The 25,346-nt window shown below is 37.7% G+C and overlaps 1 protein-coding gene across 1 annotated transcript in view; it reads right to left on the bottom strand.

The window, feature by feature from the left end:
* Window positions 1-23,482, bottom strand: part of LOC131065726 (protein ROOT HAIR SPECIFIC 17) — a 59,315-nt gene extending 35,833 nt beyond the window's left edge. The window contains exons 1-6 of the mRNA XM_058000332.2: window positions 22,930-23,482; window positions 22,663-22,728; window positions 22,033-22,123; window positions 10,409-10,485; window positions 415-503; window positions 127-313 (exon numbers count right to left, since the gene is read on the bottom strand). Coding sequence (XP_057856315.2) covers window positions 127-313; window positions 415-503; window positions 10,409-10,485; window positions 22,033-22,123; window positions 22,663-22,728; window positions 22,930-23,214 — 795 coding nt within the window. The 5' untranslated portion in view covers window positions 23,215-23,482. The remainder of the gene's footprint in view (window positions 1-126; window positions 314-414; window positions 504-10,408; window positions 10,486-22,032; window positions 22,124-22,662; window positions 22,729-22,929) is intronic.
* Between the last annotated feature and the right edge of the window lie 1,864 nt (window positions 23,483-25,346).

Here is a 25,346-nt window from a genome sequence, read left to right as displayed (position 1 = left end):
TTAATTCAAATCAGCAATCAAGACATATTCAAGACATAAGTCCCAATGCCATAAGACTAGGCATCAAGAATCAATCTATTTGCAGAGCCGCCATAGAAGTTTGTATAAACTATCCTGCATACATACATGCCTTTTGAGAAGCACTGGAAGTACTCGACTTTCGTAGCAATGCCGACTGCATTTCCTGGGGACACGCAATTTTGTTGGCCTTCCCACCTCTTTTCTAATATTTTCAGGGAGCTCTTTGACAATCTTAACATCATCTGAGAGTGAAGATATAAACCAATCAACATCGAATATTTCCTCAAAGTTGCTGCAGATCAACAAAATGTCTAGGTTAAGACGATACATCAAAATCTGTTAATGATGTTCATTGACCCCATCATTAAGAGATTACAACACACAAACTTGCACCTTTTATCTTTCCAAAAGGATTTCTGATCCAATTTTGGAACAACCAAAGTAGCATTCAGCATTCGAGCCACGACCACTGCATCTATTATCTGCACATAATTCACCAGGGAAAAATATGATTTTGTAGTCAGCAAAACAAAGAACAGCTCACAAAGCTATTTATGCATAAAATTAAAATACATACATTTACTAACATACAAAATCAATGTGAAAATTGTATCACTAAACAGTAGAGACAATTAAGAGAGTGACCATTTTCTTCCAGAAACCTGCCTAGAAACAGCCTTTATATAATAATTCCTCTAAGATATCTTACACATGCAACCTGTATCATAAATTTTAAGAGAGAATGAATCCTTTCATACATGTACTGTTATATAAGGGGAACAGTTGTAATGGAGACACCATTTTGCGAATGCACTTTTCCACTACATCATTTTTCCTTATTATCCACAAATACTATTGTACTAATGTTTAGACAAAGCGTTGTACTAATGTTTAGACAAAGCTGGTACGAGCTATGGCTAATTGTTATTATTATTCTCAATGATTAAACAATTTTTTTTCCACTTGGTTACAAATCTACCTGAAAAGAAATCTATAATATTGTTGAGTTGTAACTTATATCCTACATAGAATGGCCATAATCACAAAACTATCATAATGCTTATTTATATATATGCTACAGAACATTTTGACCTTCATACTCTTTCCTTCAATCAAAAAATCATGAAAGAACTTGCCATCAGACAGCATCTAGTTTGGATCACTCTGACACACCATGCCATGTTCACTTACAAAGGTCCTAAAGTATCTATTACCTCATGTTTGGTTTATTAAGACACCAATTGGCATTTAAGTGGAATGATGTTACATCAAGGAGGCCATTTTGATCTCCATGTGGTTCATAAGGGTACCTACTTCATTGCTGCATTTGCTTGTAGCTTTTTTTTAATCTTTCCTTCCCATACTGCCAGGGAAAAGTTCTTCTATCTTTCTCGCACCTGCTCACTATCATTCCCCCTTGAAGGATAATGAAACTATAAATGCAACATAACACCATCCCACATGACCCACATCACACTTCAAAATTTGGATGATCCGCGTGATGCTCCACTAGCTAAGTCAATTCATTCCATGTTTCAATGGATGTGCATTCTGATCTCAGTGGAGCCCATGACTCTCCTTGGTCATCTCCCTGCATCTTTTCTTATCTTTCAAGACCAATTGGACCAATCAAATGCCACTATGTTCTACTAAAGTTCTATGTTACTCCTCTTCTTTCTCCTTTCTCCACACAGTGTTCTTCATGTTCTTGCTTCTGCTCTGTTGAATTTCCAGACCATGGTAAGAAGATTGTGCACTCATTAAATTTGATACTAAAACTAGGTAGCTTAATTCAAATTATGTTTGTTTCCAGGTTTGATGCAAGGGGGATGAACATGCAAAGGAATGTGACGGGGGTCAAGACTTCAAGGCGTGGAAGGAACATCACTCACATGCAAGAGGGTGAATAAAGGCTCGAAGGATCAAACACAAAACACTTAAGGCAAGCTAGAGAAAGCGATTCAAGCTATGGTTGGACTTAGCAACGAGTGATGAGGATCAGCTCCAAGATGAGGGCTCATCAGCTCACATACAACATCAAGATTTCACCACATAAGCAAAGATGAGGACCCAAGGAAGACATTGCAACACTTCAAGTCTCAAGCTCATGCAAGGGCAGCACAAGGATAGGGTCACCAAACTGAAAGCACTACAAGGCAAGTAGAAGAGATCAAGGAGAGTACAAGAAAACTCCAGGCTTAGTATGAAGGATTTTCACCGCATGAAGACAACAACATTGTACAAGGAAGATCAAACACTCAAGGAAAAAATTTTGCACAATCTTGAATTTCCTCTGGAAATCCAAAATATGGAAGCTCCAAGGCAGAGTTGATCAAGTCAAGGAGATAATGCAATTTGGGAGTATCTCCTACCATCACCCCATTCTTCACTGCAAGCACTTGGAAATGTTGAGCATCAAGAGTTATGCCTCAGTCACCTTCAACTTGTGATGAGTTACAGCTAGCTGAGGTGGCGCTCCATCAACATTTATCCAATCACATTATTTCAAGCTAAGGCATCCAGATTCAATGTACCTGACTCATCCATCAAAGAGGATAACTACCACATGTGGGCACAGAGTTCGATGCACCTACCCTCATCATCTATCAATTGAATATTCAATGAAGGACATGTGTCCATTTTATTGTAAATCTATCATTGATCAAGCATTAAATGTTTTGTAATGGGTGTAACAAATTGTAATGCCCCTACTAGATGTAGGCTTGCTTAGCAATAATTAATCTATTTTAATATATTTATGGCTTAAAATTGGTTAATTAGGAGACAATTACTATTCTTATTATCTGAATAAAATCATTATTTCAACAGTAAAATGTAATTATTTCTTAATCAAGAAATCGTGAATGACATAAGTAGGATTAAGGTTTGAGGCATACCTTATGTTAGATGAGTGTAGTCTTGTGAGGACAACCTATACCCAAAAAGAAAAGCAAACACCTACATACATGTTTAATTATAAATAGACCTAATTCATTCTAATGCAAAAACAGATAGAAACTGATATATGAGACATGAGAGGGGTTGCGTGGATCCATTGTCTACCAAGCCCAATGAATGGTTGCTTCTAACCTCCTTGCTAGACTTGGCAGCCCATGTTGCTTACCTTTCAAGCCCATTACCCATACACAGCATCTTGTGAGTTTGGCATGGAGAGTGCAATCTGATTCCTTGTCTCCAAGGGTCTTTATGACCACTTGTGAGCCCCCCATCGCCATGGATTACACCTCAAACCTCTTCCCACAAGATGCAGCAAACAGATTGAACCACTTCTTCAAGTGCATACATCTCATGTGGAATAAATCTAAATAAATAATGCTATTGTATTTACAAACATATCCAGTTTGGATCGATTGTATCAAATATTTACTTATAGATATGTATCATATAACCTATCATATAAGGCTGCTACGTACCTCAATCCCTGCTTCTGCAGACTTAACTAATATGATTGGTGTTTGATGCTTGGTTGCTGGTATAAGTGATGCCTTCGATCTGCTGAAGATTGTGTTTTTGCTTTCCTCTTATCCAATCTCCAATCTCTTGCCCATGGCATATCCATAGAAGCTCCCCCCGGCCTTAGCCGTTTGTTATTTGCAGCAATAAATCAATTTCACTGAATGTTTGAGAGCCAGATTTATCGCTTCCCTTTCTTGCAGTTGGAACGATGGTCTTATATACTATCCAATGGCAATGAAAGTTATGTTGCAAAAGACCTGACTCTTGGCTGTTCATAACCACCACTTTCCTTGCACCCTTTCACATCTATTAGCCACAGATCATTCTCTTAATTAATTCGCTGTCATATGATAATAAACTGTGCATTCCAGGTATCGGTTAGATTACAAATTAATCGAATTATCACTAACAATATTTACAGTTTGGTGTTTGTCTTAGACAGCAATTTCAATCTCTATATATATTTATTTTATGCTCCTTTGGATCTGCTAATGCATATTCTCAATTCACAATAAATTAATAAATTATCATAGAAATCAGACTGTTGTGCGAATGATTGTAACCTTGCTTGCATTATTATTATTCTTTCTGATCGATATTATTCTAATACGTAATGACATATCTTCCCCATGTCTTCTTCATATACTCCTTACTTGGTGAAGGTGTGGCTTTTGGGTGGGGTTCTTTGTTGAGGAGTGGCATCTCCTCATCTTCTCAACTGCTGCAACTTAATTATTTGTTATTCTTAACAAATTGTTTGGTTAATCCATTATCTTGATGGATCGTATATGCTACTATTTAACACGTGCTAATTAATTTGTGTCATCCTTTACACGGCATTGACCAAATGCATACGATGTTCCTATTTTCTATTAATAATATTCACAGTGAAAGGAAACATGTAATTGACGCAGGGGCAAGACAGTTGTACATCAAGTCGAGGACATGACACAAACCCTAATTAGGGTTTTTATCTTTTGATCTTGGCCATTGATTGTGGGTCAATCTAAGCCATTCATTGTAATGAGAGCACTATATAAGGCTCTACTTCTTCATTTGTAAAGGCTAATAGTGAATAGTTAATAGTTAATAGTAGCTAGCAAGCAAATAGTTAGAATAGAGTAGAAAAAGAAGGCAAAGATTGTTGCCAAGACTTTGTTGTAAGAAGCATGTAAACTTCATTGAAGACATGGTGAAATTCATATGTTGATTCAGCAATTTGCATGGTCTCTACTTCTCGTTTAATTTTCATGTTGTTTAGATGAATGGAAGAATTTTGTGCATGATCAATGGTAAAATTCATGCATGCATACTACTAACACCTTGCTGATTGTAAAGTGTCTTGCGTAGTCAACTGGATCCATCTTAGCCAATTGCTACTTCCTCATTGACATGCATCATCTTGATGGTGTCCATGCTCGTGTTAGTGATTTGAACATCTTACGCTTACCTTAGAAGATTGCACTAAACTTTGTGGAGTTGTTGCTTTGCATGACAAAGCAAAATCTAGTTGAGTTTCACCAAAGATTGCCCATTGCTCTTGCATTCCTAGGATTAGATTAGCTTTCTCCACCCTTTATCCTTTTGCTATTTTTTAAGTTAAGTAAAATCCCACGTTCCAGCAACATTCAAGCATTCAAGATTCAACGTAAGTCGCCTTGTGAGTCCAGCAATATCACATCACAATCATTGAATCCATCCAAGAGCACGTCAAGACCTGACATTCGGAACCTTGGAGTCACCTCCTATGATCACGAAGTTTAGCATAGGAGGTGATTTTGTTCAAGAGAGGATAGAATACTTAGTATTTTATTCCGTGTTGCATTGTGCATAAACCACATCATCAGAATGTATCTCAAAACTAGAGAAATGTCACGTCATAGTCAACTCCCTCTCTCTAGAAGAACCCTTCTACAATAAATATAGTCATGCACTTCTCTCTGCTCTCATCTATTGCCTACTTCATCTTGTACAATCACTTAGAATCAATCACCATGTACAACCACCACTAATCAATCACTAAGAAATGAGTTTTCAATGCTCCTACTTGTTACTATGCCTCCTACAATATCTAAGTAATACATCAAAGCTTCTTGATTGTCCTAAAATATCTGCTTTTGCAAAAGAACATGGTTAAACTACATTTTGAATTGTTGTACTCTAAAGGTCAACACCCTAAAAAGATATTTGTTTACCCTCCTTATCACAAAGGGGTCTCCTAAGACTTAGAGGACCAAGCATCCTCATCAAGCTTTGTGTCTCAATTCTTGTTACTAAGTTAGAAGAAAGCATTCTTATTCAAGGTTGCGTCTCTCAAAGCTCCATCATTAACATACCACCATTTAAGTGTATAGGCATGACACCATGGAGAAGGTTGTCTCAAACCTAGATGATAGCTCCTCCACTACCAAATCTTTACAACTCCCTACAAATTGTTGCTACTACTACTTGCCCTTCCTCTTCTTTTGAGGACACAAAGAAGCCAAGTGGTCATTCTTATGGCTTTTTAGAATTAAACATTTGATATGGTTCAAATCTTTCTTCCCCTATTGAGAATAACTGAAATCCTCCTTCACCTTCTTACCTTAATTCATTTCCTGATAAAGGCTAGCATCTAGCTATCTTCCACTTTGGCTGAAATAGTCTTTAGTCTAGTCTCTTCTTGGATAAAATAATCTCAGAGCTTCTCAAGAGTGGAAGGCTTCTATCAACACAAACAACTCGAACAAATGAATTCCAAGATGTAAAGAACCCATTTATATCTATGGCCACCAACTCATCATCCTCCAGCTTCAGCTCAATTGCAACAAGTTGATCTTGAAGCTCAATAATTTTCATAAGCTAATCAACCACTATGTCTATATCGCTCATGTGTGTGGCATTGAGTTTGTTCATTACCAACATCTTACAGGAAATGTTTACAACTGTTACAAAGTGATCAGTGCATCATACATCTCATTATGGTCCTTCACCAAATCTAGGATGATTGAATTCGCCTTGGCTGACTTCTTATTATGTTCAACCAATTGAGAAAGGTCAATACGAGTTGCAACCTTTGTCTCCACAAAAGTCCAAAGATTAATCTCCTCTGATAACATCTACAATCTTCGTTTCCATGATGTAAATTTAGAAACACCCTCTAGAAAGTGACACTCTAAGACTGAAACTAGTCATACTTGCACCTCCTAAAACACACTAAAACCAATCAAATTAGATAGAAATAACTCAGATCAGCAACCTACACATGTGTAGAACAACGCTCCAATCACTGGAGCACATAGGGGATCCCATCCTACAACCTCTCATAGGTCCATGTCACATCAAACACTAAAGGAAAGGCATCACACCTGCTGAAATCCTCCAGCTCACCAATATCCGAATAAGTTAATCTACAAACACCTATTGCTGAAAATATGAATAGCAAATAGACAATATTGAACTCTCAAAACTAGTGTCTCCTCATTAAATCTGAAATAAGAAAACAATGTGAGAGCTCCAAACTTTAAAAATTAGACATTACGAAATATGTAGACTTTAAATAGACAAGTTCACTAAGAACCTAACTAAAAGAAACTAGATTAGGTATCAAGCTTACAAATCACTGTAGTGAAACTCAATTTAACAAATTGATCAACAAGTTTGACTAATAATAAACCAAGCCTACAACTAACAACTAATCAAATTAGTTGAGACTAAGTTACATCAAGAACTCAAACATGTCTCAAATAGTTAACTAGGTGCTAATCTCAAAGAAGTCTAGTGAGTCCTACATAAATGGGCATTATTTTTCTAAATAATTGTGCCATCTCCATGTTGATATCTCCGTTGCACATGAAAATAAATTTGTTACTGTCATGGTCGTGGCATCACTGTGAGAACACTAGCCAAGCAACTCAAGGTAAAAACTATAACATGATCCTCCCAGTCAAGAGATCCTTAAGCAGTAACTTGTTGAAGCACATATACACATCTTTCACAGCTGAATCCAACACTCCTCAATTTCCTAGTCCTTCATGCATAGGTCCTCAATGTCTTTCTCCTTTACTAACACTTGCACAAGAGTCCATCATTAGTTCCTCTTGATTGTGGTCGCATGTCACCACTTTGGACTCCTTCGTTTCTTGCACAAGTGTCATCTCAGACCCTTCTCCTTCTATGCATCCTCAACCTTATCTTCATCTCCCCTTTCTTGCACCCCTTCCTCCACAACCAAAGTTGGGCTTGGCTGCCATGGGATTACTGGATCTCCACCCTAGGCTTCTTTACTTGTCCTTCCCCTATAGCTTGAACTTATGATTGCTGTGGTTATTGTGGTAGTGGTGATTGGGCCTGCAGCATAATTTCCTCACTTTCTCTTCTTTGGCACGTTATCTGCTTATTTTTCTTTGTCCCACTCTTCAATTACTACCTACTCCTAAGGCCTTTTCCTTGCCTTTCTATGCAGTGCTCTAACTTCTTTTTTCCTTTTCTTTTCTTCTATGGCCTTCTTTTTCGCTTGCACTTCATCACTTATACTCAGACTAAAATATTTTCTCTTGGCCTTCCATTTGTGTCCTTCTGCAGTTGGTACCTTGTATTTCTTATGAGGCTTCACCTTTTTTATCTAGGTCACTTCTCTCCCATCAAACTCATGATCACTGCTAGATCAATTTCAAATTCATCATCATCTGAAAGCACTTCCTTATTTCCTAGCTATTTCAAATAATGGTCAATGATGGTGGAATCAAGTTGGACTATATTGTCACTCATGTTTGAAATCTCCCTCGGCCTACTTAGGGCTACTTAAATGTATCACATTATTGCTACAAAGGATAGTGCCCATTTCTTGTCACTCATCCTCACTCATATTAGCATGCAATGCACCATCGCTGTGGATTCTCCAAAACCCTTGTACACAGACACAATGTCCAGATGGTTGAATTTATCAATCTCATGACACTCTAGGCAAGTTTCCAACATCTCTGCGGTAGGCACATCTAATGGTTAATTCATCAATGGTAGGTTGAAAGTTACAAACAATGATTTCTTCCTTTCCTTCCTTTCTTTAGCTTGGTTTTCATTTCTGCTTCCTCCTCAACATCGTCCTGGATGATCTTTGCTTGACTTGGCCCATTGCTCACTTCCTTATTTATTTTGTCACTAGAATACTCAAGTATGCAACCCTAATTCAAACCAGTTCTATCTCACTGTATTTTTCTCTTTTATCTCATTTTGTGCTTCAATCTCCATTTGCATTATTCTGAATCCATTTTTTACTCCAATTTATACCTTTTTTTCAAATTTGAACTCCTCACATTCTGCATTACATGTATACAACTTTCCCACCAACAACTTGTTGCACTCTAGTGTGTTTTACATTTGTGTTTTCTTCCTTTCTTTCCTATGCTCCATTTTTATGCAACCTCCACGCCCTATGTTGCTAGAGCCCACTTTCCTTGTGCTCCTTGAGTCTCGCATTTTGTTGGTGTTCCAAGCCACATCCTGCAATTCTAGAGGGCACATACCAAAGGCTAACCCTAGGTAACAAAGTTAGGTTATGCAACCAGGAGGGATTCATCATCAAACTACAAAACCAAACTCTTCTAACAAGAGTGGGCAATTCTTCCACACTTTGGTCTGTACAAGACCAATAGTCTTCCCAGAGATCCCCATACAGGAACAAATATAACATGTACAGGGACAGCCCAAAAGACTGTCACTAATTACCCATTGCACTAGCTTGCCATTTTAGCTGACCAACGATCTCAACAAAGCAGATAGAATTCAAATTATACGGTGACTAAAGATGAAAACAGTTAATTCCCAGAAGATATACTCAGTTTTTGGCACTCACAACACCCATAACCTGAAACAGTCCAGACATGAAAAGCTTTCCTAAAATGATCAAACAATACAAATTTTTTCTCTAAAGATTGGACCTTGATTAGCATCACTAAGCTCCTGCATACTTATTAGATCATAACATATGATGCTTACAGAATGATTGAAAAGAAAGAGAGGACCAATTGGACCATCTTGTCATCAGTATATATCCCATTGGAAAACAATATCAAGAATCAAAACAAGCAAAGATTTAATGTGAACCTTACATAGGTAAACAAGAATTTAACTCTGGAACCTATTCAATCTAGCTGCAAATTCATCTGTACTAGAACTCAAAGAATTCAGTATACATCAAATAGAAGACAACTTTTTTCGTGACTATGAATGATCTACAACATTCCATGATTATATTGAAAAGATTTTACATAATAAAATAGAGCACTAATCAGTTTTATCACTAAGCCATCAAATGTGACTTCAGAAGCATCACAAAGACTACTTCAAGAAACGTAGTACTATCCAAAGTGAATCGCAACCTAATGGTTGGTATCTGCTTACAATACTTCTATCAAAATTTTCACAAATTCAATATTCCCTATCCTATTCTTGACTGTAAATACTTCTTAAAAAACTTCTCCTATACACCTAGAACAATAGAAACTATTCTGAAAGACCCCTGTTGTCCAACCCACTTTTTTAGCCTGGGGTGAAAAGCTGCAATTTATCAAGTTGGAACAGTGCCCACCCATGGGTGATTGACAAATCTTCAACACTTTACAACAGAAAATGAGGCCAACATAAATCTCCACCGGGCTTACACATGCAAAGTCAGCAACTCCCAAGACAGGGTGTGGCCATGCCACCCCAAAAAGTTTGCAGAGCTTCAGCACAGACTGATAAAAAAATCATATATGACAAGCAGAAAAGGGGAAAACTACGGCGATAACTTCAAAAAACTTGTAGCTAGAAAAACCTATTCAAAATGCATTAACACAAGCATGTAAATATATGCATTTAAAGACTAACTTATGTAACAACAAAAGCAAACAATGGTCTTATGTTTTGCAGATTCAGATAACAATCTTACTCCAGTCCTTTGTTGATTCAGTCCTCCACTGGCTGCAATCATTAAGTACCGCTTGGACTTTGTATCAACTGTAGCAGCTGCACATCAAAAGATATTATCAATCTATGAGAGGTGTGCACTCACTATTCCAAAGAATAACCATAAGCATTAAAAAAAATATCAGGTTGGTGATTACTCTTGATGCATATGAAACAGATGAAATCCAGCCTCTTTGTCAATTTGTTTATTATTAACAAGATCTGATTTTATTTCAAAACCCTAGGAAAAAGGGTCACTGAGTCCACAAAATTACTCCGTATTTGTTGCTTGCAATAGCTAGGGCATCCATCTACCAGCTAAGGGATAACTACTTGCATTACTAACATTTGTGATTCCTAATGTACTTGAGTTGTACTTAAAATTCTTTAAGTAAATATGGCGTCTTGTAGCTTCACAAATTTTCTGACAAAGAACCCAAAATGGGTCTGTTAACCACCAAGCCTTTTGAATTTTGGCCAACATCTAAATCGGTATGTGCAGGAGATGAAGTACAGTATTGAGCATTCATGTGCCTAAAGACAACAGTGCTGGTGATGGATGTGCAGTCTGAAGCAATAGCACAGAGCCATGTGCAGAGGCACAGAATATGGTATTTGCGCACCAGAGCAAGAAAGACTGCCTCCAAAGCCAAGATTGCCCCCATACAAATAATGGAAGTGAAAGTGAATATAACTACTTCAAAAGACAATGCATGATTCAAGCACAATTTTCTTAAGAGCCAAGAACCAAAATCCTATTAGAAAGAGGTCAACCCTCGAGATATTCAATTCCACTTTCCAGCTGTATGGCAATTCTAGTTATTTTTGGGTGTTAGCATAGGTATCAGTTGGAGCAGGCTAGTGTTGATTGCCATTGTTATTGCAGATGTAACATTCCTGCACATATGATCTGCATGCATGAGGGAATTTTAGAGCTATGGTCGGCCTAGAAAGAATATGAGAGGGGATAGTGGCAAGTCAAAAGAAACCTTAGCAGTTGGGTCAGACCGTTGATTGACAGAAATGCCGGAAAAAGATCTATTCATGGTTGGACCATGTCTGATGTGATTACGATTTAATATGAAAGATTTGGGGGATAGGAGAAAGGTAATCCTCATTTCAGAATGGCAGTTAATATAATATATGAGGTGGTTTACGATAGATGCATCATGAATCTCGTTCCATTTCTAATCCAGTTGATTCATGTTTATGATGGTTACTTGTATGTTTATGGCATGTTTCCATGATATGATGTTCATAAAACTGTCTCAGTTTATACCTGCACATAAACATAGTAGAATCTGTGTGCAAACATACATATTTAAGGGTGCTCAGTGCTGTGTACTGTGCAATGAGTGAGCTCTCCCTGCTAGGAGAGTGATATGCCAGTGCAACTACTATTGTCGGCAATGAATGTTTGGGATATGCTTGTACACAAAAGAAGTGGTGGCTGGAAACAGCAATAATGGTTGGAAGCCTTAAAAAAAAAATCAAAATGTCAGTTTAAACTTCCTGCACAAGGTCATAATCCATGAGGATAAGCCCTCTTAATTTAAAAGGAATATAATATAAACAAATGCATTGATCTTCATTCCAATACAATCATTAGTCAAGAAAGGTTATAAGGTGTGTTGTCACCATTAGTAAGCAGTATTTAAGAGGATTCATGAACCATAAGCCAGTATCACTTTATTCCAAAAATCATGCATGCAATCACTAATCCCTATCCTCACCATCTAATACTCTCAAATGGTCTCTGAGGCATATGCATAACACCTATCATGCAACCATGACCGTGCAACCAAACTTAATTAAGCACATCAAAAACTTAATGGTTTGTGCGGATCATCATACAATGCGCATCTCATAATCAAGTTCTTCAGCAAGCAGCATATGATATAGCTTTTCATTATCGTATTTATAAATAAGTGTCCTCTCATTTATTATAACAGCATGATGCATCATTATATCATAAATATTATCACTTCAAACAGAAAAGAAAGATAGGTGTGAGGATATCAAACCAATAGAAGTACATGGGATGTTAACCTTCATCTTGTTATGTGAACCCCACTTTCCGATTAAAGGAAATCTTTTTTTGTGAGGATTTGAAAAAGCTGGCTCTGCAACCAAGGACGAATACGAACAGTCCTTGGAAGCAGGTCGGCTCTCTGGCCAGGGGCTCCCAGGCATACCGGGAGGCCCCCTGCATTCAATTCGCCTCGTGTCTCCATTAATGGAGAAAAATAAGGTTGGGGTCGGCAATAAATCCAACCTAAACACCGCAGAAGGAAAGAAAAATAACCAAGGCAACGCAGAAGGGAAGAAATCGTTCCGACAGGCGGTTGAAGGGCACTGCACCATCTTCCCGAAGGATGCAAGATTTGAGTCGAAGGTCTTCCAAGATGCAGCAACAAGCCAGACCCATGAAGAAGGTGAGGTTGCCTCGGCACCTAAAGTTGTCATTAAACCTAATTCTTCCATGGTAGAATGTATTTCTAAGGAAATTTCTAGACTTAGGGATTCTACGATTTTTTTAGCAGCCCTTGATGTAGATAGAATGCCGTCTAGGCAGTATTTGAATAGATGGTTTTCAGATGTCTGGTTTTCAAAGCTTGGCATTCATTTTTCGTTCTGTAGAATGTTACAAAAGGGATTGTTTCTTTTTTTTTTTTAATGATAAAGAAACACAGAAGAAAGTGCTAGAAAAACAATTCTAGAATGTTGGAAACTCTTGTTTTAGGGCTGTTCCTTGGAACCCTGTTGCATGTAACAAGGAAGTCATGGTATTGTCTAACCCTAAATGGGTTATTATAAAAAATGTGCCGCTTTTTTTATGGAATTGTATCTCAAAAATTATCGAACCCCTAGGTAAAGTGATTAAAATCGATTCTTCTGCTGCCCTGTTACCCCATATGGATGCGAGAGTGCTTATTGCCCTCAATCCTGGCTCGGCTCTTCCCTCTATAATTGATATGTACATTGAAAACCAGTTATTTTCATGTCCCTTAGAGTATTTGGGAAGAATTAATGCTTGTCATAAGTGCAGAAGAAGTGGACATTTCCTCAAAAACTGTCCTCTGTTAGCGGGGAACAAGGCCGCCCATTCCAAGAATACCTTTGTTCGGCATTCTAGACACTCTGCCTCCGAAACCCCCTCGAACCCTAAACAGACTAACCCTACTCCCCCCCATTGCACACTGAATCTCCGCCTTCCATCCACTCTCAATCTAACCATACCGATCCGCCACCCCCACCTGCCACTGATCCCCCACCCACTAGCTATTACCCTCAAGGCTGCTCTAACCCACCCAGTGCTCCTCCCTCGATTGCTGAGTGTTTGGCTAAATACCAGAAGGCCATAAAAGAGGCCAACTTGGCCACCAATGTCCCCAGCTCACTGGAACCTGAAGTGGTTGGATTCCCCACTAACATTGGTGGACCCAGGACCCAAAATGCACAGCAAATTGTCCTTGAAAAGCTGAAAATTGTTGCAGAACACAGAAAACAACTCGAAATGTTTTTAAGTAATCAGAAAAAGGAAATTGAGGCCAGTACCATGCCCTTCCTCCATGAGTTGATCGAAGGGGATGATGGTGATCTTCAAGATACCACCAATGCCATTTGCACTATAAGTCCGGGGGCTGAATGTAGGGGCAAATGGGACATCCTTGGGGAAAAGAACATCCCTCCCATAGCTGCCGAGTCAAACATTCCCTTGGAGGCCAAGGTTGAGGGGGAGGGGACACAAAACCCTACCACACCCCTTGAATTAGCATCAGGTGACATTGATGGGGTTTTGGGGCTGACCATCCCCCCTTCCGACCAAGCCATTGAGGATGATCTTGGCACTGGACCCTGTGTGGAACCTGATGAATGTGAGGTTAACAACAATGGTGGGGATAAGCCATTCTCCTCAGATTCTAGAATCTTTGACTTTGGATCTAATAATGGGGAAGGGGACTTATCAGAAAATAAATCCAAGAAAAAAAGAAGGAAAAGATCTCCTAAGGTATCTAAGGAGGCATCAGATAGGAAGGAATCAATGGGACCCGAACAGCTCTCTGAACTAAGGAAAAAAAGAGGTAGACCACTCTCAACAGTGGCCTTTGATGCCAGTCACCTCTCTAATCCTGAGGATTGGCCTAAGTGCTTCGAGGGGTTTAAGTCCCCGATGGATACTACTGAACAACCCTCCTAATGTTGAAAGCCATCTCATGGAACATCAAGGGCCTTGAGGCTCCTGATAGAAAATATGTGGTCAAAAGATTTCTAAATATGCACAAAGATATTGACTGTCTTATGCTCCAGGAGTTAAAATCAGTGGGTTTCACCTTAGAGGTTGGATTAAAATCCATTTGGAGGGAGGCCACTCCCTTATATACCAACCACCCTAAAGGAGGAGGAGGGGCTGCAATTTTATTAAACCCTAACTGGGCTAATAAGGTGGAAAAATGGGGGCAATCCCCTTGTGCAAGGGCAGTATGGGCTATCATTCAGAATGGCAACTCCACCTTTGGCATATGCTCAATTTATGCCTCCAATGACTACCGGGAAAGGGCAAATATGTGGGAATGGATTGCTAACTTGGAGGATATCCCCTAGTTCCTGGGAGAGGATTTCAACATGGTAGTAAATGCTCAAGATAAACAGGGAGGTAATAAGGTGGAATGGAAGGGTGCTGAGAGACTGCAGTGAGAGAGGATGACTAACAAGATGAAATTGATTGATCCTCTAGCAGGAAAGAAGGGTGAGTATAAATCAATATGGTACACTTGGTGTAACCATCAACAGTATAATAAAAGAGTCTACTGTAGGCTTGATAGATTTTATTTCAACAAAGACTTCTTTGAAATTATTAAAAATGATGGGGGAGTTCAGTATGCTGTCATACCATATACACTTTCAGATCATCATCCTATTATGATAGGACTAAAGCTAACTGATAAAAGGGTGTCCCCACCAAACCCTAGCTCGAACTTTAGAATGAACACTAGTCTCTTAAAGGATGAGGACCTGAAATGTGCCCTGTGTCTGGTCAAAATGTTTAATAAATATGGTAATTCCCAAATGTCCAACATAGACAGATGGAATCAGAATATTAAAACTTGGACCTCACTCTGTCAAGTTGTGGGTAAAAAGAAGGCAAAAGATGCCAGAGCCTTTGAGTTACAACTGCACAATGCCCTCCAAGTGGCTAAACTGGAACTCCAAGGGAACCCTGAGAATATATCACTCACCAACCAGCTTGTTAGGGTCAAGACCAATCTTAGAAGACTGCAGAATCAGAAAATCAAAGGATGGAGAGCTAGGGCTAAATTGAATTGGTTAGATACTGGAGATTGAGGATCCAAATTCTTCTTTCATATTCTTAAAATGAAACAAGCCAAAGAAAAAATTGACTCTATCTGGGATCAGAATAAAAACCTATCTAAACCAACTGAAATTCTTGAATGCTTTGCCCAGTTCTACAAGAATCTATTCTCTACTGAACCAGGTAGGGAGGAACAGGATAATGCCAGAAAGATTATTATGTCCTTAGTCCCTAAACTCATTAACAAGGAGGATAGTGAGATACTTGAAATGGATATTACAAAAGAAGGGATAAGGGGAGCTATCCTGGCTCTTAGCAATGATAAATCCCCCGGCCCTGATGGGTTCCCAATAGAATTTTACAAAGAAAACATTGGATGGATTATTGATGATCTACACTCCCTATACACTGAGGCGATAAATAGTGGCTCCTTAGGCAAGAATATTAACCAGGGTCTAATAAAGCTCATTCCCAAGGAAGGAGACAAAACCCTAATTAAAAATTGGAGACCTATCACACTGTTGAATGTGTCTTACAAAATTTTAGCTAAGTTGGTTGCATGCAGATTGGAAAAAATCTTGCCTAAGATTGTCAGTACTACTCAAACAGGGTATGTTAAAGGACGGTATATACTAGAAAACTTAATTACATGTTGGGAGTCCTTGCACTGGGCGAAGGAATCAGGGCAGAGTGGAGCCATGTTGCTCATAGATTTTGAGAAAGCTTATGACAGGATAGAATGGGACTATATCATTCAGATGCTTCAATCATTAGGCTTCCCCCCTGGATTTTGTAATATGGTCAGAACTTTACTATGTGATGCCAATGCTGTTGTTGAAGTCAATGGATTAAGGTCCTCCAATTTTGCACTTACTAGATCCATCAGAAGGGGTGCCCTTTAGCTCCTGCCCTCTTTGTTCTAGCTGCTGATGCAATGTTTTACCTACTTAAGGACTCCTCTTCTACTCCCCCTGTTAGGGGTATTACATTACCTAACAAGGAGGAAATTTGTAATGTCCAATTTGCTGATGACACTGCACTATTAATTAAGCTTGAGGAAGAGAACCTTGCTGCCCTGATGAAAAATATTGATATATTTTGTCTAGCATCTGGCAGCAAAATTGTTTTACACAAATCTAATCTTCTTGGCTGGGATAACAACCCTCCAGGTTGGCTTACAAAGTTCTCTCTCAATTGGTTGGGCCCAACACAGATTGTAAAATATCTAGGCATTCCCTTCTCTGTCCTCCCAAATCTAAAAGAAATGTGGGAATGGGTAAGAAACAAGATTGATAAGAAACTCTCCAAGTGGAATAAGAATTTTCTCTCCTTGGCTGGAAGATTCCAAGTGTGTCAAAAAATATTGGCCTCATATAATATCTATTTCTCATTAGCCTAGCTATTTAAGAACTACCAATTTAATCATGTCCAAAAGCAGATTAGGGAATTCTTATGGTCAGATGGCAAGGGTACTAAGAAACAACATGCAGTCAATTGGGAGTGGTGCACTATGAATAAATTATATGGTGGGATGGGGTTGAAAGACCTAAAACTACAAGGCATTGCCCTTGCTTCCAAGTGGATCCTTAAGGCCATGGAAGGTAATGAGCCATGAAAAGTGCTTATAAGGAATAATATTATATGTTTAGTTCCTAAGAAGGCTAAGAAATGGAAGGACCTCCCACTACTTGATAGTCTTATGGGGCAGTTTGAGGTAGCTCCGGCTGGTTCTGATATCTTCAAGTCCTTATGGAAGGCCTGGGAACATGTGAGACACTTGGTGAATATCAAAGTTGATGGCACTAAACAGGGGAATATTGCTGATGACAGATCAATATGGTGGAATTTATTTCATAATGGGAAACCGTTGGCCACTCTCCAAGGCTGTTCTGCATTGAAATGGCATAATAGGGGTATTAAACACTTTGAATAGCTGTATACAAATAACCAACTCAGATCGTGGGAGGAGCTGCAACTCACCTATTCTATCCCGGACTCCCAGAGCAGGATGTATAACATACTTAGAATGGCATTATCCTCTACTCTCCTCCCCTCCCGCACCCCTCTCCCTCGCCCCCCCATGACAGCACTTTGCTGGACTGATGGCACGCCTCTCCCTTCCCTAAAAGCCAAATACATATACTCTTCACTCACTGAGACTGATGCCATTTTTATACACCTTAACAATTGCTGGGACCTAAACTGGGAACCGAAGACCTGGAAAGATTGTCTGAGTAGGTTTTGGATGGCCCATAATAAACCAAAAAACAATTCTTTGGTTGGCGCCTACTGCTAAATAAACTCCCCATAAAAAATAAGGAAGGTGCTTTATTAAGTTGTAGCATATGCAAAGTACCTGAATCTGTGAAACATATCTTCTTTGAATGCCATTTTGCTAAAGAAATATGGAGACTATTTGGTCTTAACTTAGAATCTGTTTCTCTTGATTACATAGATTTTATTCTAGGCTATATCAAGGGCTGTGGGAGAATTGCAAATATCTTTTGGTCTTGTTTTTCTTTGGAAGTTCTTTGTCTCATATGGAAGTATCGCAATGATGACATCTTTAATAGCAATACCAGGCACCTCACTGAGTCTCTTAGGAGACTCATTACTCATTTTATTTCGATGCAAGTTACTATTGTGCTTAAACTCGACTCGGACAAGTTTGACAGACGGATCAAGGAGGTGGCCACTACGGTGTACATCCGTGAACTATCAGACGGATTCAGTTGGGAGAGGGACGAACCAGGTAAAGAAGCTTTTGAGCAAGCTTTGATGGCCTTCATGAGGCAATTGGAACGTAGACAGATGCATATAGAGATCATTTAGGAGGAGGCTGACCTGATCAATGAGCGCACATCCCATCCTCATAAGAAAGATATACTTGATGGCCGGGTGGAAGTGTGGCAGGAAGGAAGTATGGGTTGGGTGGCATGGCTCCCCCCACTGGGAAACAACAGCTCACCAGACGTTGAAATCTTAATTCCCTAGCTGATGCTTAGTATGTTTTAATGTTAGTTTTGTCTACAAATATGTATATCAATTGTAATCATCCCTGATATAGTGGAGGTGCCCATTAACTGTGTATTTTGTATATGCACCTTCTATTGGTGCCCCGGCTACTGCTGAACTCAGTCTTTTTGCTGATGCTATGTTAAGTTTTTTTGATATCTAATCCAAAAAACCCCACTTTCCTCATATTTTTGCCCTTGTCACATACCTGACCTCTACTTCTCTATACAGCAACTATTGTAGATGGGTTGGTTCACTTTCAAGGCTTTTCCAGCTATATTTTCCAAATTTGCAAAATGCCCCTTTCATTCAGCACCAGTCCACAACTTGAGATTGGTTCTCAAAAGCCCACAGCTTTTTGTTTCCAACAAGGAATTGCTATGTATTTTATTGCAAAGTATACACCATTAAGCTTTTTTGAGTGTGTGCATGCCTGTGATAAATATTGAAGAAGCTGTTTAATATCAAAGTTGACATACGGTATCTACTACAATTTTGGAAAAGGATGGGTCATGCCCTTCATGGCTCTGTCTAACTATGATAGCCCCACATAGTCGATCCAAGTTTTGCTTGAACTAGAATTTCATTTTAGAGAATACCATAATGCATACCTCTGATGAATACTGAAGAAGCTATTGGCTATCAAAGTTGACATAGGTGTCTACTCTAAATTTAAAAAGAAAAGGTCACATCTTTTGCAGCTCATTTAAACCATGATAGCCACTTATTTCACCCAAATTTTTTGAAAAATAGAATTTAAAATTAGAATATATGCCTTAACAATGGTAACCTAATTGCCCTAGGTAACCAAAATATCTCAGAAGGGTCTTCATGTGAACAACCGGCAGGAATCCCAAGCCTCCAGACCTTTGGGTTTATAACAAAAGGGTTACTAAAAAATATGTCTCCGTGTCTATATTCTGTAACTGATATGGAGCTGTGTGAACAAAAGATAAAAAAGAGGCAACAATGTCTTGGAGGAGCTTGTCATCCCCTTTTGATGTTCATCAATGCTTTTACCTAATGTTTAACCAATAACCTTATAATCCTACATCCGTGTGTCTAAATGTTCCGTGTAGGTTATTACAGTATGCATAATGTGGTTTCTACAGCTCATCAACTGGCTTCCAACCCTTTTGCGGAGCTTCTTCAAAAAAACATGTTTTCTTAAGTGTAATTGTCATCCATACCTTCTCAAGAAAGTTTTGATAGGCTACAGTTTCAGCCTATTATATTTGGCTATCCACTGACTTGTTTTTGGTATCTGTAAAACTTAATTGAGTCAGTTTCTAAGATTTTGCATTGAAATTAGTGAATTTGTTTTTGGTTGTCAGTTTCTAAGATTTTGCATTGAAATTAGTGAATTTGTTTTTGGTATCTGTAAACCTCAATTGAGTCAGTTTCTAATATTAATCACAACATTATGTATGGATTAGAATCATAAATAGCATGATAAATTTAGTATAGAATATTTAAATTTTTTTTTACTCGTATAAGTTATCCTTAGCAAACAAAGTATGTGACATAGCTCTAAGGATTGTAGACATTGTTCAAATTAAGTGTTGTGATAAATCTTTCGATTGAGCCTAGTAAACAAATTTAAAATAAGTTAAAGTCTCAAACCGTATTGAAGAATGCCTGATAGTCATCAAGTAGCAATTATGTTTAGTCGTGCTTTTCTATTTAATGGAAAGGAATTTGAGTAAATTAAGGTTATGAGATCATGGATTGGAAAAGTTGATATATATATATAGATGTGATAGATTAGATAATTTATCTTGTAAGCTTTTAAATTGTCAAGTAACATGTAAAATTAGTTCCTTTTTTATTTATCCTTTTAACTCAACAAAATATAGGTTGTCTTGTAATCTTTTGATGTGCTGCCTGGTTTCTATGTGATGCTCTCTAGTGAATGGAAGTTGCATGGTTTGTGGAGGTTTTTGGCTCATGGACAATGGCTTTGCCCCACAAGGTGACAAGGAGTTATATTTGGCAATAGTCTTTTTGTTCCATTTCCGTGGCTTCTCAATCATATGTGTATTGATGTTCATGTAGCATAATTAATGAAATTTTTATTTTGTCAAGCAGGGACGCCTATAGATTGCCCCAACTAATTAAATCTAAAAAAATCGAGAATGTGATGCTACTATCACATGTATGTAATGTGTGAGAGAGTGATTATTTATTAGTGATTCTGTGTGTTGTGATTAAATGTTATTTATGTCAAGGGTAATTAAAATGAGTTATCAGAATTAATGTCAAAAGTTTAAAAAATAAAATAAAAAAATTTGGGAATTTATTTTGGAAACATTTTTGTGGGGTATTGCACCAATAGTACAAATCCACAAGATGATCACCGGAGGTTAGGCCACAATTTATTAGCAAGCCATACATATCTTTCACGATCTTGTGCACAAAATAGTTTTCAAAGTAAATACAAGCAAACTTCTCAGATTCGGTCTCTATGCATGGCATTTGTTGCCCAAAGAAAATCAAAGCCATCATAGGCATGTAGCCACCTAAAGGAGTTGAATAATTACAATCATTCTAGGAAAACTCAACTTTTTGCCATTGTGCCCCCGAGTTCACTTATCAACACCTATCAATGACCTCAAGAAAAACAATAAATCGATTTGAACACCTCTTTGTGCAAAGATCTTTGAAAACATAATAATATTCCTCCTCTCCACACCCACCCTCTAACCTCCCAATGACACTAGACCTCACCTACCTTACATCTCATTCATTTGAGTATCCATCAAAACAACACTTGCTCAAAAGTTTAGTAAAGGACACAAACAAGTTATATACTACAATAGTCATACCCTCTTGGAGTATTAGACACGCAATACAAACATAAAGAAAAGATGCTTGATAATAGTATTAGCACCCAAAAAAATTAAGACACTATTATACAAAAAGCAAAGGCGGGTGAAGGTCAAACCTAATGGTGCATTGCATTTGAAATGCATTGCAGGAAACAGGAATATTTTTGCCACATATACATTGCATCAGTTTTCGTGTACATGTCCTACAGGTGAAGGTATCAGTAATTACGCAAGATCACGTTTTAGTTTATATATACAGTGTTATTGACTTATTAGAGAAAAACAGTTAATGGTGCTATTTTAGACCAAATTTGGTCAATGTATATATGGTTTACAACAATTCGGATGCATTTTCACTTCAAAGGTAAATGTCAAGTCGGCATTAAAGTTATTTAGTAATTGATGTAAGGTACGCTTATGAGATTCAAATAAATGGAAGATCAAACTTACATGGAAATCGATAGCTTGGATCGCTACATCCATAGTAAAACTCTGAAAACCTTGAACTCCAGACATGTTTTCTTGAACGGTCACCTTCAGTCTGCAGTATAATAAAAAAGATGATGAGTGTTATTATGTTATATTCTCAAATCCGTGGCATTGTTTTGGGATCTTTTTTCAATAATTTTCTGACACTGCACACACAACTTAGTCTGCCTTTAGTTTATGTTTAGCAAAATTTATAATTATTGAACTTTGTCATTATATACCCTGAAAATTAATGAAAATAGAGAAGTAGAATGCAAATGGGCTTAACTAAGACTTGATAAGAATGAAAGATAAAGATATTTAGCTTAATTTAAATAAACGAATGGGGTTACCCTCTTAATTGTAACAAAATAAAATTGATTTTGAAATGGTTGAAAATTTAATTGTGAAAAATAAAATAAGATTACAAATGAGTATCAAATTAAATTATGATTAATCGGGATTGAATTGCACAGTTTGAGTCAACTGCATGGTTTAATTGTGAAAATTAACCTGACACTATGCATCCGAATTCCCATAAATCAATCATATAGCCCTATGACTAATGAAACAGAAGAACTGTGGGAAAAAGGAAAAGAAAATGATACATACAGGGACATCGTCCAATCCTTTGATTCTTAATTCGCGAGCAGTGAGATTGGTATAGACCTTGTCCGCCTAAGGAATATCAAGTAGAAAGGAGAGAGGTGAGTAGGTTAATGTTAAAACATTAAATAGCAATAACAAATATTAGATTTTCACAGTTCGTGATAATGAGAGAAATCTTTTGGTGAAAATATTGCGTTTATTTTCATCAATATTTCATTTGAGATTGCATTCCATTATCTATTATGGAGGATAATAAAAATGGAATTGTGCCTGCCGATGTTGATCAAGGAAGCGACTGAGTGTAAGGGATACGAAGGCCATGAGAAGCAGCAATGCTGCACACACAAGCGAAAGTGTAAGGGTAGGAAGCGAGACGGAGATCCCGATCCCGATCCCTCTCCCTCTCCCTCTCCCCTTCCCTTTCCCTTTTCTGATGAGCACTATCCTCTGCCTCTGTATCTCCTTTGCCATTGCCATCTTATTCCCAACTCCATGTCGCCATCCACTTATCCAAATGAACCAATCTCGTACACAATAACAACTCTCCTCATTCATCCATACAAAATACTCTCGCCTGCTATAACAACAAATACAAAAACAGAGCAGAGGAAGATTTAGAAATTAGTAACCAGTGTTGAAAACCCATCATTCAGCCGTCCGGTATTTTCTACTTGCCCTGCCAGAATCGGCAGAACAAGTCACCGCTTCTTAATTTAGCGCCTGCGTCTATGTGGCATTTTCGCAATTTATACCACGAGGAAATGGGTTCTTATTTCCAAGCAATCAAAGCTTGGGGACAACAGAAGAGCTATAATTATAAGGAAATTTGCTCCTCTTCCCGAGTCAACTTTTGGCTTCTTTTTCGTTACTACCTAGAAGATTAAAACTAGAGCTGTTGCATGAAGTCGTCTTTATTTTTTATTTAAATTAAAATAGCGAGGGTGTCGTTTTATGGGGGAGGTTCCTTCAAATTTTTTATTAAATATTGTTTAGAAAATTTAGGAATTTTTGGAATATAATTTTTTAAGTATAGTCTAAGTGGTTGATTATAATTGATGAGGACGATAATATGTACCTTCATTATATCATTTATTAAGGTTCAAATCTATTAAAGGTGTGATTGACTAAGTTCAATTTTTTAGTGATTTTAACAAATGATATCCTTTTCTTCATGACCACAAATATCTAAACCACTAAATATATATGCTTCATCATAAATGCAACCCCCTATATAAAGGAAAAGATGTCAATATCTATGTAATATATTTGTTTCCATCAAATCATATACACACACAGAGTTTTACTATTTTTCCCTTGTCAACTTTAATTTCTATTTCATTTGTATCTATATTGAAAATTGAGTTTTGTATTAAGTTGTGTTTAATCTACTTTTAATCACAATGAAAGGTTACAGTCCCATGGAAGGGGGACTACCTAAAATTTCTCATGTTCTCTTGACATCTCCACCATCCACTTGGGTTCCTAGTAAAAGTGTTTTCGATGGTGTAATTTAGGCATTTTACCTTGGTTAATTCTTTCCCACGTATTGATTACACTTTACTTAAGCTTACTTAGGGAATTGCATAGGAGTAGTTAGAGCATCTCCACATTTGTTGTACATATCACTTTATCATATCCACCTTTCATGGTTGCACTTTTCCACTTCAAGTGGGTTGATAGTTTTTCACTCTACTTATCATGTCATGAGACAACAACACTTTTTGTTGTCTCATTCACTCACCTTGGCTATATAACCAAGGGGGTCTCCTATGTATTTTGGTCTAGTCTAGCTTATTGGATTATTGATGAGAATACAGTTTGTTGTTATCTTTATTGTTCTCTCTTATTATTGTGTTATTCAATAGGCCTCTAGATCTTGGGTGGCTACCTTCATAGCCAATTCTTACATGGTATCAGAGCCTATAGGGTGCTTTTGATAGTCATTTTGGAGAGATCTCGGTGCATTTGAAGGTTGGCATCTTGGGAGATTTTCGACGCAACACATTTTTGGAGTGTCTTAGGCCAAATCTGACTCCACCATTGCATCTGAGAGGTCATTTCCAAGAATTTTGACTGCAAATTTGCCTATGTTTGGGTAAAATTGTTTTTGTAGAAATTTTTTTAGTTAGAGGACCATTAGGCCCCCTCCCAATAGCATCTTACAGAATTTATTTTTCAATAATTGTTCGTTTCTACAATAATTTTATAAGATCTGGGTAAAAAAATCCTTGTTCTAGCATATATTGTCTAAGTAAATTATATCTTTGGGTGCGACCTTTTGTAATAGTTAGGTACAATATCTTGTCTTGGGTCGGTTTTGTATTCCATTTGCAACTTTGTATTGGCTTTTTTGGCCTTCGTACCTTTTATAAAATTGATTATGATTGCATACCAATAGTTTGTTTCTGAGAATTTATCTAATCATGCTTTCATGGTGATCTTTATATTAGCTTGGTCAAATCTTCTTATTTGTTTGTAGGAATATTGAGTTAACAAGCTAGATCTTTCCTGAGATAGACATTTTTCATTTGCGTCAACAACTCTATGTGTTTTTTGCTTTGGAAGGAATTGTTTCTATCTTCCTAGCCACGACAGGTTTCTTGTTTTGGGTGAAAATTTTGTAAACAGATGAAGGTTTACAAAATGTGAGTTTCACGACAGCACATGAGATAATATCTCTCAAAAGG

The sequence above is a fragment of the Cryptomeria japonica genome, chromosome 7, assembly GCF_030272615.1.
Source record: "Cryptomeria japonica chromosome 7, Sugi_1.0, whole genome shotgun sequence".
Classification (NCBI taxonomy): domain Eukaryota; kingdom Viridiplantae; phylum Streptophyta; class Pinopsida; order Cupressales; family Cupressaceae; genus Cryptomeria; species Cryptomeria japonica.
The sequence above is the reverse complement of the archived record's forward strand: the minus strand, read 5'-3'. Positions and strand labels throughout refer to the sequence as shown.